At 37.4% G+C, this 12,769-nt stretch overlaps 1 protein-coding gene across 1 annotated transcript in view; it reads right to left on the bottom strand.

The window, feature by feature from the left end:
• The window catches only part of FLT4 (fms related receptor tyrosine kinase 4), a 114,668-nt gene that overhangs the window by 32,500 nt on the left and 69,399 nt on the right, over nucleotides 1-12,769 (bottom strand). The window contains exons 12-14 of the mRNA XM_083352287.1: nucleotides 5,738-5,846; nucleotides 3,459-3,818; nucleotides 1,726-1,872 (exon numbers count right to left, since the gene is read on the bottom strand). Of these exons, the coding sequence (XP_083208413.1) occupies nucleotides 1,726-1,872; nucleotides 3,459-3,818; nucleotides 5,738-5,846 (616 nt within the window). The remainder of the gene's footprint in view (nucleotides 1-1,725; nucleotides 1,873-3,458; nucleotides 3,819-5,737; nucleotides 5,847-12,769) is intronic.

The following is a 12,769-nucleotide window of genomic DNA, read 5'->3' as shown; positions in this document are numbered from 1 at the left end:
ATCTCATGAATGTGACTTTGGGTGGCATACAATAAAAACCAAACAATTAAGAAATAAGTATAAGTAAAACAATGGGAGGGTATCTTCAAGGTCCTACATGTAACATAGTCATTTCATGGACTCCCTAAGTCCAAATTTAAGTTAATTTTTGAAAAATCAGTAGTTGAGTCCAATCTCACTTGGGGATGGGGTGTGTGTGTGTGAGGGATATAATGTTCCACAGGGCAGCTGCTTGCCTCCCCTGTCCTGTCAGATGCCCCTCCTGCTTAATCTGATGAGATAGGTAAATGTATCTAGGAAAGGGGGTCCCTAATATAACTTGGTTCCATGCCACAAAGGTTGCAAAGGTCAAAACCAGGATCGTGAACTGAACCTTAAGCAGACTGGCAACCAATGCATCTTTGGAGCAGTGGTATAACATATACAATGCTGGAAGCACGCCTAACTACGTGCAATGCCACATTTTGTACCAGTTGAAGCTTTAAAGCTCCAGATATTCTTCAAGGGCAGCCCCATGGAGAGTGCATTATAATTGTCCAGTGCTTCCAAAACTTTTTCCTTCATTATCCAAAACTGCTAATCAGAAAGTTCTTTTTACTTAAGTAAAATCTTTTAAGTCAATTTAAATATCCAGTTTGTTGTGAATGGATAATAGGTTTGTGTGTCCCTTAAAAACCCCTCACTTTTACGCAGGTTTGGGAAACACTGAAATAGTCTGTTTAGGATGTGACCACAGCATGAATAACTGAGACAAAACCTTATTATTATTATTAGTAGTAGTAATAGTAGTAATAGTATTATCTTTACTATTGGCACTTGGACAGTTTTAAAAACATATGTTCCCATACTAAAGTAATATCTATAAAAACATTAAGATCCATCCATTTGGATGTAGTCAGGAAACAATTCATTTAGAAGATAGCATTTTTTTAAAAAAAATATAGTAATATGCACGTAATAAATTACATTCATAATGTGAGGCTCTATTCTCAAATGATCAGAGGAAAACAACCTGAAAAAAACTGCCAAAGTGAGAATAAACGGAATCTGGATCTTGCATCTAAAAGAGGAGGTCTTTCTCAAACTTGGTGCAGATTTATTTTCTGTTTTGTCTATAGATCACGTACCCTGAAAGCATCAGGTTGGTGAATGCTGCTTTTATGCATGCCAATAGTCTATTTGGATTGCTGCCCATATTTTAAGCATGGACATTAATGTGTTTGTGGGAAAGGGGAGGTTCAGGGCAACTGAAGGAATAAATTTTGAGTTGCCTGTTTGTTGCTTGGAGGTAGACGCACACTCTTCACAATAATTTATAATTTCTGCTGTTTGTTCAGATTCTACCTACTAATTAAAGATTTTTTCTATACATTATTGTATAAAGCTACAGGTATAGGCAAACCATTCTGAGGATACACGGTAGCACCAGATGTCTGTCAGTCCATCCCTCACTCACCCACCCATTCATCCAATCTTGAAAGATTTGAAACTTTCAAGCTTCTGCACTCCCAGTCATAGCTGGGCAATTATTTTGGCCATGAACGTTCCGTTCCTTAAACCAGGGGCCTTCAAACTTGGCCCTTTTGTGACTTGTGGACTTCAACTCCCAGAATTCCTCAGCCAGGCATGCCTGGCTGAGGAATTCTGGGAGTTGAAGTTCACAAGTCACAAAAGGGCCAAGTTTGAAGGCCCCTGCCGTAAACCCATAAAACTAACCAACCATACCTGAGACTTTTTCAACCAGCTTTTCATCTTTATACCAATTGATGTTTGGAATGTGTACACCATCCACCTTGCAGCGCATCTCTATAGAATCACTCACATTTACCAGGATGTTTGACAGATTCTGTTTCAACCTGGGCATCTCTAAAGCTAAAGCAATAATATTAAGAGAACATAGATGAAATGCAAGAAGTGTGGGAATAAAGAACAGGTACCCTGTATGGTGGGAGCTGAACACTTCCTTGAAGACAGCATGTTACAAACTGCGTAAAAGTAGAAAATCAAAAATGAACCTTGGCCGTGGCAAATCAAAGGAAAGATTGCTCTTATTCCATAAAGCATTTGTGCCATTTCTAGTATACTATGTGATAAAAAGAGGCCAATTAAAATAAATTTCAGGTGATCAAAATCTTAATTTGCTTTGAAAGCCAGTGGAAATATAACATTCCTGAACCCTGTAACAGGGTGGATTTTTCTTTCTACTAATCTGTATAGCATTTTTTCCCTAAAAACTGGAATATCTGGCTGATTCTAATTATCCATGCATCACCCCCCTGGCATTCTTTCAATCTCAATATGTAATTTTTCCTCTCCCAAACTCCTTTTGGGATTGCTTTTTTGGTGACTGTTGTTCCTGTGCACAACTGGCTTATGTTGCTCCAATCTAGTAGTAACATTATAATTGTTACCAATGCAAGTGGCAAGAAAACAGAACCTGTTTTACAATATTTTCCCTTATCTTCTCTTTTCACCAAAGAAATTCGCAGGGAGGAAATCCATGGCTGCTCTTTTTTCACTGTGCAACATGAACGCACAGAGGAAAATTAAAAAGTCATTGGATTCTTCTGCATGCCTAAGCATCGGTTATCCAACTTTAAAAGAAAGCGAGAAAAAAAATGGTATTTTCTTCTTTTCCCCCTGCAATTACTGCCTTATAGGCAACCTATAGCATGTGCACATGCTATAAATACAAATTTTGAAATACATACCACATATTTCTCTCTCATACATGAATAGTGTCCATTAATGATAATGCAATATTATCGTTATCATGACAAAGATTGAGCTGATTTCACTGTTTGTGATTTCTTAATATAATAACATATGTTGACTCACATCTTATAAGTGTATATTTTCACCAGGGTTTCCTCCTTCAATTAGGATTGATAATCGACTTTGGATTGTGATTTTGTGAAGCAAAAATTCTGGGTTGTCACTAACATTATCAAAGAAGTTATCGTACTTAAGCTTTTTATGAAATAAGATTTGAATAAGAAATTTAATGAGTCTATTACCAAGCAAGTCTCCTCAGAAAAATCTGAATTTAAATGACTGCCAATGCATTTTGGGAAATGGTATAATTCTGGACTTTTAAGATCACATCAATTCGCAAGACTTGCTTTGAAATAATCAGGGAGACATATACTGTACTTGGACAGCATTTTATTTGTCATTTCAGCCGTTACTTTTTTCCTCAGCATATCTACTTGCTATGAGGCCTCAGATTATTTCCATCATCAGAAATCAAATTCCATCTGCCTCAAGTCTCCAAGAATCATCTATGTTCCATAAAGAAGTATTTGGAGAGAGATTGGTAAGCCAAAGGTTATCTTCTGGCCATTTCAATCCCGAATGAATCTGATTGGTTAGAATTCTCCACAGTGTTATCTGTGGCTAATACATCTTTCAGCATAACAAGGTTTTCCTGTAAACATGACTTTCTCAGTGGTCCTTACCATGTACAGAGATGTATCTTTTGTGGCAGTGTTTTTCATTGTTTTCTCTGTTTTGCACTTCACATACATAGTCTCCTTCATCTTCTAGAGAGATACTTGGGATGGTGAGTGTCAAAGCAGCATAATTGGAGTTAGGTTTGAAATTCAGTTCACCTTGCAGCTTCATTGCATAGTGGTGGACATTCTTGCAATCCAGGACCAGAGGGTTGCCCTCTTCATAATTTAATCTTGAGAGATTGAGCCGGTACCACTGCAGGTTTTCATAGGTGTAGTTATCGGCATTGCAACTTAGTGTCAGGTCTTGTCCCTCAATGGGCTCCTCAGAAGGCTCGGACTCAATTTCAAATCCATTTGGTATGGCTGCCAAGAAAACAAGAAAAGAAAACAAATATTCAATCACTAAAACAGTTGTGGGTTCACTAATTCTGCTTACATAATACTGCTGCCCTTATTTATTTTATGTTTCATGTTTTACCATTGTAGCAAATCACTTAGCATTTTACACATTTATTTTACTACATGACCAACCAAAGATCTCTGAAATATGGGCCTCAAATATTCTGGTTGCACTTGGCTTTGCTTTGTACTTGTACACACACACACACACACACACACACACACACACACACACACACGGGGGGGGGAGAGAGAGAGAGAGAGAGAGAGAGAGAGAGAGAGAGAGAGAGAGAGAGAGAGAGAGAGAGAGAGAGAGAGAGAGAGAGAGAGAGAGAGAGAGAGTTGTGGAGTCCTTGGTGCTCTGAACTTGGTTGTTTGCTTGCAGACATTTCATTAGCCAAGTAGGTAACAACATTAATGCTAGTAAGTGTAGGGTTTGCTTCTTGATTATATACAGTAGTTTGCTCCGCCAGTGTTGGTGGAGATGTGGTTTTCTCCTTGATTAGGGTACTGTTTTCTATTTAATTGTATAATGTTAATCCCACCTGATCTGGGTATTAGGGAACAAATCCCACACTCACTAGCGCTAGTGGTTTTTGTCGGGTAATTAGTTGTTTACAAGCAATCAGCCAAGCTCACAAAACATCAAGGGCTCTGCAGTTCAAGCCTGAGCTATATATAGTCTTGTCTGTTGGAAAGATAGAATTGAAATAAATGATCCATAAACAACTCTAATCCAGGCAATGATGAATGAATTACTGTTATATAGCTACAGCTTCACATTGAAATAATGTCAAGTTCTGTGAAACTAAAGGGAAATCCATTTACAGGCATTATAGGGTAGTACTGATTAATAGTTCAGATTAAAATCAAGTCCTACTAACTCATTGGCTAAAATCATATAACATGCTTATCTCAAATCCTAATTATGAAAACACAGTGGTTGTATTCACATAATACTGCAAGCCCAAAGTTCATTTATGGCTTAACATGATTGCCTGCTCAGTTAACATAATGGCGAGCTTTCCACTGCACTCTAAAACAGAAACCATTAAACTACATTTTAGCTTAGCTTAGTGGTTGCACGAACTGCTGTCTGTCTGTCTGTCTCACATTTGTTCCATTAGTAAACAAAGATGTTTTCTAGAAATCCTAGGGGTTCAGTGAGCAAATTTCAAAAGGTCAGCTTCTAAAATCGGAATTATGGAGTTTCTATTCAATAGGCAAGGCACTAGGTGGTGCTACTGTACCAGAAACGCTTGGGAATTGGCAATACCAGCTTTTTAAGATAGATAACCCGATTGTGTGTGTTGATAGAAGAGCAAATCTTCTCTTTCCTTGCTCTAAAACAGGGCTCTTCAAATTTGGCCCTTTTATGACTTGTGGACTTCAACTCCCAGAATTCCTCAGCCAGTGTGCCTAGCTGAGGAATTCTGGGAGTTGAAGTCCACAAGTCATAAAAAGGTCCAAGTTTGAAGGCCCCTGCTCTAAAACATCTGTTTGCTTTTCTACTTCACATGACTTTCAATGTATAAAGCCTTAGAATATTTTGTTATAGATGTTTTCGTTCAGATAAAGCACTTTAAAATACAAACTGCAAACTCAAATGTATAGATTTTATAAAACAAAATTTTCAAAAGTCCAAGTTTTAAAATGAAAATTTCAACAAATTTTGGTTCTGATAATGATTTGGACTAGCAAATAATAAATATATGTTTTAACACTCTGAATTGCTTAATCATGAAGACACAATACCAGACATACTTTGATAAACAATCTCCATTCAGTGGTTTCAAAGAGTTTAAGGAGTCTTTAAAATACTTTAAATCCTTTAAATGTTATATAACAGGTTGTTTAAGTGAATTCTGTTTTAAGATACTCACTTGTTACATAAAAGTAAATCAATCGTTCATCACGACCTACTTTGTTGGAGGCTACACACTTATACATGACAGAAACATTGGCTTCTTGGATGATTAAGTTGCTGATGGTCTGGGGGGAAAAGAATATGAAGAAATATTTTTTAAAATATTTTTTATCTTGTCTTTATTATTAGTTTTTATTTTTTATTTTATTTATTATTAAATTTATATGCCATCCATCTCACTGTTACAGTGACTTTTGCGGCTTAAAGCATAATAATAAGATAACACAGAAAACAAAACAATTGAAATTAAGAAATACAGTATTAATAAAGGATAAAAAACCAAAAGGATGGGCAACATGGGGTGGGGATCTGCTAACTCATCAGCCACCCTCATCATAGTATACTCCTATGGGGCACCTGGTTAACTAGCAGAACCAGGTCTTAAGGCTCTTTCTGAAGGCCAGGAGTTTATAAAGAACTCAAAGTGGCATATGTACCTAAAATTTCTTCCTTCTCCTATTTTCGTCACAATAACTCTGGGAAGTGAGTTGGGCTGAGAGAGAATGACTGGCCCAAAGTCACACAGGTGGCTATCATGATTTAAGGTGCGGCTAGAACTCGCCGTCTCCCCTGATGCCTTAACCACTAGATCAAACTGTATTGTAACTTCAAGTTTTTAACTTGGAAAGATATAGGGCTTTCACCATTTCTTACACATTTTTAAAGAAGAAGTACATCAGATGGTTGAAAAAGAAAAAATGGCTTTGGAAGAATATCTGTAGGACAATGATGAAGATGCACTGAAATTAGTATATCAGTATATCAGGAAAGCTTACTGACTACTGGAGAGACCAAACTGGCCTACAAGAAAGACCAAATGAAGAACAGAATAGAAGCATGGGAAGACAAAGCACTACATGGCCAGCCCATTAAAAAAATAGCTGGGAAAGCAGCTGTCAATGGCTAAGAGCAGGAAAGTTGAAGAAAGAGACTGAGGGACTAATTCTGGCTGCACAAGACCAAGTCTTAAGGACAAATGCATACAAAATCAAAATTGAGAAGACAGCAACAGACAGTAAGTGCCGCCTATGCAAAGAAGCTGAAGAAACAGTGGACCACCTAGTAAGCTGTTGCAAGAAGATTGCACAGCCTGACTACAAGCAGCGGCATGACAAAGTAGCAACAATGGTGCTACTTTGGAAGATCTGCAAGAAATATCATTTGCTGTAAGCAAGAACTTGTGGGATCATAAAATAGAAAAAACTCATAGAAAATGATAAAGTTAAACTGCTCTGGGACTTCGGAATTAAAAAAAGACAAGCACCTGCAACATAACACCCTGGACTTAACAATTGTCAATAAGAAAGACAAAAAAGTCTGGATAGTTGACGTGGCAGTACCTGGAGACAGCAGAATAGAAGAGAAAGAACTGGAGAAGATAACAAAATACAAAGTCCTACAAATAGAAATAGAAAGACTATGGCAAAGCCAAGGAGGATAGTACCAATAGTAATAGGCGCCTTGGGTGCAATCCCAAAATAACTGGAGCACCATTTGAACACCATTGGCATTGACAAATTCGCCGTAGTCAATTGCAAAAGGCGGCCTTACTAGGAACTGTTTCCATCCTGTGACAATATATGTGTTGTGATTCAGGGTCAGCCTGTGGGTTCGGCAGTTGGGTCGGATGACTCAGATGAGGGGGAGGAGGGGGGTGTTGAAGACCTTGCTGATGATAGCCCTCAGGCAGGCCCCTCCCACTTGGTCACCATGGAGACCCAGCTGTGTGAGCCTGACAGTGTGGATGAAGATGACCCACAGCTGGCCCTGTTCAAGGACGCCCGACGCAGGAGCCAGTCAAGTAGGAGTAAGCAGAGGAAGGCAATGGGGCTTCTCAGAAGGAGGGAGAGAGAAGCCACGCCCTGAACTCTTTATAAAGGACTTGTGTGGGGAGGGCTGGTTTGCTGAAAGCAACCGCTCAGATAGTGTTTCAAAGCTCCGGTATCTTGGTTCGTGTCTTGTTTGTTTTTGTAATAAATTTGGCAGACGTATTCCAGCCTCTTGCCGTCTGTAAAGGGGTTGCCTTTTCTGCAAGGCCGGTAGCAGGCTGGTACAGAACAATATGTAATACCATCAAACATGCACATCTCCCTATCCCAGGTCCTTGGTAAGGACTCGATAGGTAGGTAAAAATGCCAAATCCAGTCTGAACATCTGGCTGACTGTTGTTGTTGTTGTTGTTATTATTAATAATAGTTGGAATTTTTTATTGCTCAGGCCCAGAATGAACTTCTGGAAGCGACATCCACACAGAGAACTGGTTGTTCACATATTTGAATCCCACCACTGACATTAATCATTTGTTAAATTTATATGGTTGTCCATCTCAAAATACATTACTCTGGGCAGCTAACAACACTTAAAAAAATAAAAGCAATATAATAAAATTATTTGAGGGATAATCTGTAAGCCAGAAGTTTACTCCCTTTCTTTCCATTCCTCCAAAGAAATATACCTTTCATTACATCACACTAATAAACATATTTTCTTCTATACCACAGTATTAACAATGTAATATAATGTCAAAATAAAACAATAAGACTGGAAAATCCACATACTAATAAAATTCTCCTGTTTGTCTGATTGTCATCTTCAATTAGCCAAAAGAGTGCATCATATGGGAAACAATTTTAAAGCCAGGTACCTTAAGTGGAGTTACTTAAATAATGTGTCCAAATCCAAAAAGGACCCATTACTCCTGTGGAACTGAAATCTGAAGGAACTTCAAACCAACTGTATTCACAAACCTATAACCATTAAGATCTGGTATGCTGCCATGGTCAGCTGTGGTCAGGTGATTGTGATTTCTAATCCTGTCAGCATCCCACAAGTAAAGTCAGTGGGGAAGCTGGCAGGAAGTCAAAAGCTGATCCTGGTCCCACTGCTTTTTCCCCCATCTGTGGTCATTCTGTTTAGGTAAGGAAACAGCTATGAAAGAATGATCCAGCAAGTCATGGGTCATCTTGTTATAACTTAAAAACAACTGCAAACTAATTTTGGCCAAATTGTTAAAAACTATTTTTCCTTTCTATTTTGTAAAAAAACCCACACGAATAAACAAGTCCTAACAAATAAAGAACCTCAATGCAAATGTTGGAAAACAATTTAGATCATCAAGCTATTGCTAGAGATTGGGTGTAGTTTTCTCCTTTCAAGGTCATATACTATTTTTTATACAATGTTATGCCTCCAAGGTCCTGATGTCTTGCTAAATTGCAAATGTGTGCATCAGAATTGCAAGATATTTTCAAATCTTTATGCATCTGCTTTTTTTCACTTTCTGTCGGTACAGGATGGAAATGTAGACACTACAATATGCCAGCTAATTATTTGGGACAAATAAAAAATTGAGAAGAGAAATGTAGCAAATGACTATTCAAAGTAGTATTTCCAAATCCACTTCTTTTTTTCTTCAGATAAACGTTGGAAAACTCGGCATAAATCAATTTGAATTTTCCTTGGCATAATTCAAATCGAAGCAGAACAAGAACATGGTTTTTTCCTTCCTATCATCATTTCTCACCTTTTTGTGAGGAATTCATGACTGTAGTACTTGAACAGGAAGTAATCATGGAGGGACATATGAAAACAGGAAGTGACTTGAGGAAACTGTTCTTTTGCCTGCATCACTAACCTGGGCACAGCTTGGTAGCTGACACTGTCACCTAGAATAGGAAACTACTCACAGAAAGGCATGCATGATCCTAGCGCTTTATTATATTTACCAGCATAGTGGAAAGAAACATGCTGGCTACTTTTTTAGAAAGTAATAGATAAAATTAAAGATAAAATTAAAACCTCCCTAAAAGAAATGATGGTTGACGTCCATTGGAGATTCACTGGAATGTCTCATATTCCAAAATAACACCTCACCAACAAACCATTTGTTCAAAAATATATTGGCCAAGATGATGGCAAATTAAAATCAGTTTTAAGGCCGATGTACATTAAGCTTATGTGTAAGTGCGATATATAGAACAGTGGAGAATAATAGACAGGAGGAAGTGAAGAGCTGTTGCCTGTGCTTTTCACTCCTTAAGTAAACAGAAAATAATTTTCTGTATATAATAGATTTGCTTACGTTGTATTTGCCATAGAATTCTATTGTATTGAGGAAGCAGGTTACAACTCAGTGAATATATATGCTGCAAACATAAAGAAATGGAGGTAGTGACAGATTTTATTTTCCTGGGCTCCAAGATCACCGCAGACTGGGACTGAAGCCAAGAAATTAAAAGACGCTTGCTCCTGGGGAGGAAAGCCATGGCAAATCTAGACAGCACACTGAAAAGCAGAGACATCACCCTGCCAACAAAAGTGCGTATAGTCAAGGCTATGGTTTTCCCAGTTGCAATGTATGGCTGTGAAAGTTGGACCATAAGAAAGGCTGAGCGCCAAAGAATTGAGGCCTTTGAACTATGGTTCTGGAGAAGAGTCCTGTGAGTCCCTTAGACTGAAAGGTGATCAAACCAGTCAGTCCTAGAGGAGATCAACCCTGACTGCTCTTTAGAAGGCCAGATCCTGAAGTTGAAACTCAGATACTTTGGCCACTTAATGAGAAGGAAGAGCCTGGCGAAGAGCCTAATGCTAGGAAAGATTGAGGGCAAGAGAAGAAAGGGACGAGAGAGAATGGCTGGATGGAGTCACTGAAGCAGTAGATGTGAGCTTAAATGGACTCCAGAAGATGGTAGAGGACATGAAGGCCTGGAGGAACATTGTCCATGGGGTCGCGATGGGTCAGACACGACTTCGCCAGGCCTTCAATACTATTGCCATGGTATCTTTCTGGATCAGCTATGGAGCTGGGCACTGTTTTCCATTCTTCCTCAGTTATGCGGTTCCAGTTGGTAGTGACTTGTCAGCCTTTCAAGGTAGACCAGCTAGGAAACCAAGTTATGAATACTAATACTACTTTTATTATAAGCCACTGGGGAATAGCCAGCCGTTTGATGTCCAGAATCATCAATATGCTGATGATTCTCAATTGTACATCATGACTCCAGATCACGCTGGAGAGGCAGTTGAAGCTTTGTCCTGTGGACTAAAGGCTATGAAGATCACAATGGGGAACAGCTTGAACTAAATTCTGACAAGGTAGAACTCCAGTTTGTACATTAGGGTTCTTCTCTGTCCCGTTCGTCTCATACGGCTCTCTGTTGGGAAATTTCTGTTGGTGCAAAATGTAGTAGCTCAAATGCTTACAGTTCAGCACATATTACTCCTGTTTTGCAGAGTCTGCACTAACTTTCTATTAACTTCTTTAACAATAGAGCAAACTGTCCACTACTTTTCTATAAACATTTGGATATCTTATGTGCCCCCATCCATTTTATTCTTCTTGCAAATGATAATAATGGCCTACTGGGACTAGCATGACTGATTAGAAATCAGCAGATAATATTACAATATTTTATAGAGATGGGACAATTGGAGAAATTTCTACAAACTGTTCCTGGCCAAGGACCAGTACTAGTGTTTGCTAAACAAATACCTAGACAAACAAATTCCTAAATAAATTGTTGTGAGCCACCTAGAGTCATTATGAGAGGCAGCTATGTTAAGTCTTGTAAAATGAATGAATGAATGATGATTAAATCCTGCAATAATAAATTAGCAGATCCATCCCTATCTTGGTCTTTGACAAATTTATTTTCAGATCCACAATCTTTATTACTTTATACAATATATCGAACATTTGCTGTGAATCATTTGAATTCTCCATCTTATGCCTGGCTCTTCCATTATCACTATTCACCAGAGCACAAATTTTAATGAGCATCAATGTCCCGTTCATATTTTTGTGTCCGCAACAATTTAGAGCACACCAATTCATTTTTTTCTTTACACAGTATATAATGCTTGAGTAATTCCTAAAGCTCACAAAATGTTATTGAAAGTATATTTGAAAGAAACTATGTTAAGAGGAAGTTAAACATGTTAAAAAAGATGTGTTAGAATTTATTGATTTTATAAATATTCTTAAAGAAAAAAATAGAGTTTTAAAATGGATGTAATTTTTTTCCCTTTAAAGAATCTGAAAGTATAGTGAATTTTCCTAAGTACTTAGGAAGTACTTTGACTTATATACTGCTCCTTAGTGCTTTATAATACTCTCTGGACATTTTTCAGAGTCAGCATATTGCTCCAACAATCTAGATCCTTATTTTACCAATCTCAGGTATATAATTTTATTTTCCACAGTGACAAAAAAAGGAGAGATGGTTAAATTGATTACCGGTACTTTATTACAAGAAAATAATATATCTAATTTTGTTTTATTTGGAAACCACTTCTGGATTTTGTGCTTGAGATGGAAAAAATAAAACTTTGATTTTGGTTTTGCTAATTAAACAGACTTGTTGTTACAGAAATAGCTAGTATATATTATTGCATAAAAATAAAAAGTCGGGGTTGTAATTTTATTATCTTCTACTGTGCTAAACAGAATTGGAAGTCAATGGCATTTTTCCTTCCCTTCTACCCTACATTTTTTTTCTTTTTTCCCTTTTCCCTTTCTTTAGTTCCCATTGTTTTTATTTTTCTTTGTATTTTACACTCTTAGAAAGTAATAACATTTTGATACAAAAAAAAAGAAAAATAATATTTTGAAAGTGGCACTTTAGGAGACCTGGAACTGTTTTATCAGAAAAATCTATTCTCAATGTCTTTTTTTAAATTAATGCACAGAGGTGTGGAAAGAGCAACAGAAAACTGGCAACTGAAGAATTTAACTAAAGAGTAGGTACTATTTTTCTGGCTCAACTTAGAAGAGATAAGCAGAACGTTTGTGTAACATAAGGCAGTGCCAATTTCAATAATCCTGGTACTAGATAATACCAATACTAGATAATTATATAGCAATACAGATTTTAAAGGGATTAAAAGACAAAGTCATCCTCCCACTGAATTTAACTCCTGTTGATACAACCATGTCATTTCATCATTTAATTTAAAATGTGGGTGATTTTTAAAAATGTTTTGTTGGATA

The sequence above is a fragment of the Vipera ursinii genome, assembly GCF_947247035.1.
Source record: "Vipera ursinii genome assembly, chromosome: 2".
Classification (NCBI taxonomy): Eukaryota; Metazoa; Chordata; class Lepidosauria; order Squamata; family Viperidae; genus Vipera; species Vipera ursinii.
The sequence above is the reverse complement of the archived record's forward strand: the minus strand, read 5'-3'. Positions and strand labels throughout refer to the sequence as shown.